This window comes from Aplysia californica, unplaced genomic scaffold (genome assembly GCF_000002075.1).
Source record: "Aplysia californica isolate F4 #8 unplaced genomic scaffold, AplCal3.0 scaffold01252, whole genome shotgun sequence".
Taxonomy (NCBI): domain Eukaryota; kingdom Metazoa; phylum Mollusca; class Gastropoda; order Aplysiida; family Aplysiidae; genus Aplysia; species Aplysia californica.
In genome coordinates this window covers 80891-83309 of record NW_004798522.1, presented here as the reverse complement: position 1 = coordinate 83309, position 2419 = coordinate 80891, and the positions used below count along the sequence as shown (strand labels likewise).

Below are 2419 nucleotides of genomic sequence, written 5' to 3'. Positions count from 1 at the left end.
AGAACACTGTTAGAGATCAGGAAAGGATGGGAAAGGAGACAATTTTAGAGAAGAAAATTTTTTGGTCGCTACCCGGAATCGAACCCGGGACCTTTGAATGAGAGGCCAACACCTTAACCTCTAGGCCACGAGAGCCCCCATTTATTGTCTGTATCTCTCCTCCTGTTTTTGTGTGTTACTACTTTGTAACACTTCTAATCTTCAGCACTTATATGACATTATTGTGTTTCAAGTGCTGTAAAACTCTGGGTGGTTAGCGGGTGCTCTGGTATGGTTTGCTTCTTTCCTATCAAACATCTATCGTCTTTATCTCCCCTCCTTTTTTTGTGTTTGTTACTCCCTTGTACTCCTCTAATCTTCAGCACTTATATGACCTTATTGTGTTGCAAGTGCTGAAAAACTCTTACTAAAACTAAAACTAACCTTTGGCACTTATATGACCTGTTTGTGTTGCAAGTGCTGTAAAACTCTATCTAAAGCTAATGACTAAACTGTAACCGACACCCGCCTCACCCACAGGCCCAGCACGTCGTCCCCCCCTGGCCTGGTGTGGCGCGGTGTGCTGAGCTCCGGCAAAAGTGGACTGTTTGACCCCACCAACGTGGTGCCCTTTGTCGAGCCAAAGTTCAGCCCCATCAACGCCAAGACCAACTCCTTAGCCAGGAAAGGTCAGACAGCTGTACTGTTTTGTTTCTCCTCTTTTTTTTACTTTCTTTCTCACACTCTCTTTCTCATTCTCTCTCTCTCTCTCTGTGTCTTTTTTCCTCTGTCTCTTTCTCTCTGTCTATCCTATCTCTTTTTTTTTCTATTTCTCTCTCTCCCTCCCCTTTTCATTCCCACCACCTCAACCATCCTTATTGTCTCACCCTTTTTTCTCTCTGTCTCTCTGTGTCTGCCTCTCTCTGATTCTCTGCCCTTTTCTCTTTCTCTCTCTCTTTCTCTCTCTCTCTCTCTCTCTCTCTCTCTCTCTCTCTCTCTCTGTCTCTCTCTCTCGCACACACACTCTCTCTCTAGCACAGCTAATGATGGGGGATCTTTTCTTTTCCCAGCAAATTATGGCTGTTGTGTTGTGTAAACTACAACCCAAAAACATCTTATTGAGGTCACCGATAGGTGCACTGGCAACAATAACAACCACAACAGCTGACTCTTTTGCCTCCTAAACCATTTGGTCACACACAAACAACAAAAGCAACAACAAAATTAAGTGCAACAACTTTCATATCTCTGATTTTCACATAATAAGAAAAAAAGTCTTCTGTAACGCCCATGGGTTTGTTGGGAAATGTAAGGGGAAACAAGAATTCCTCCAATCCTTCTTTTCTCTTACATTTCCTTTTTTTTATAACTGTTGTCTTGATTGGCTTCAGAGTCGGGCAGGAAGTCCAGCCGCAAGATCCGAGCCGACATGATCAGCCGACCCCAGAACGACCTTCGACATACGGGACACATCGGCTACGACGGTGCAGTCTTTGGGGATGTGTCCTTTATTGGGGACAACTACGACAAACTGCCCGTCAAAGTGGAAGGAGGTAATTTGTTGTCTGTCTGTTTGTCTGGCACAAATTTTTGGTACTGTTACATTTTGGGGGGACAATAAAGACAAACTGTCCACCATCTCTCTCTGTCTTTTCTCTCCCTCCTCCCTCCCTCACCTCCTTCATTCACTTCACTCACCTCCCTCATCTCTCTCCCACTCATTCACCTTACTGCCACTCACTCATCTCCCTTATCTCTCTCCATCACACTCCCTCACCTTCCTCCCCCATCTGTCTCCAGGCGGTGCTAGCCGAGGCTCCTCCATGACCTCCATCAGCCGTTGCCATGACAACCCGGACCACAACGGACACATCATGCCCAGCAACTCCACAGACTCCCTGGATAAGCCAACCTCCAACAACGGCTACGGACAGTCCTGGTGGGTGGTTGGCGGGTGCTCTGGTGTGGTTTGCTCTTTCTTTTCTTTCAAACATCTATCATCTTTATCTCTCCTTTTTCTTTTTTATGTTTGTTACTCTCTTGTAACACCTCTAATCTTCTGGCGCTCATATGACCTTATGCAGTTGCGTGTTGCAAGTGCCGTAAAACTCTTACTATAACTAAAGGACAGTCTTGGTAACTTATTGGTTTATAGACTGTCGATGTCCATGTTCTTCTGTATTATGGGAAATTGGTTTATAGATCATCGTTCAAGCATCTCTTTGAAAGCTTTCTGAGATGGTCTTAAAATGAAAAAGCTGTTTTCTTTGTGTGAGCTAAATTGATTGCTTGCCTTAAAATGAAAAAGCTGTGTTCTTTGTGTAAGCTAAATTGATTGCTTGCCTTAAAATGAAAAAGCTGTGTTCTTTGTGTAAGCTAAATTGATTGCTTGTCTTAAAATGAAAAAGCTGTGTTCTTTGTGTAAGCTAAATTGATTGCT

At 43.9% G+C, this 2419-nt stretch overlaps 1 protein-coding gene across 1 annotated transcript in view; it reads left to right on the top strand.

Moving 5' to 3' along the window:
- LOC101861557 (mucin-5AC) overlaps positions 1–2419 on the top strand; it is a gene marked incomplete at both ends in the record, with an annotated part of 27412 nt that overhangs the window by 10040 nt on the left and 14953 nt on the right. Inside the window, 3 exon segments of the mRNA XM_013090392.1 lie at positions 520–668; positions 1371–1532; positions 1780–1918. Of these exon segments, the coding sequence (XP_012945846.1) occupies positions 520–668; positions 1371–1532; positions 1780–1918 (450 nt within the window).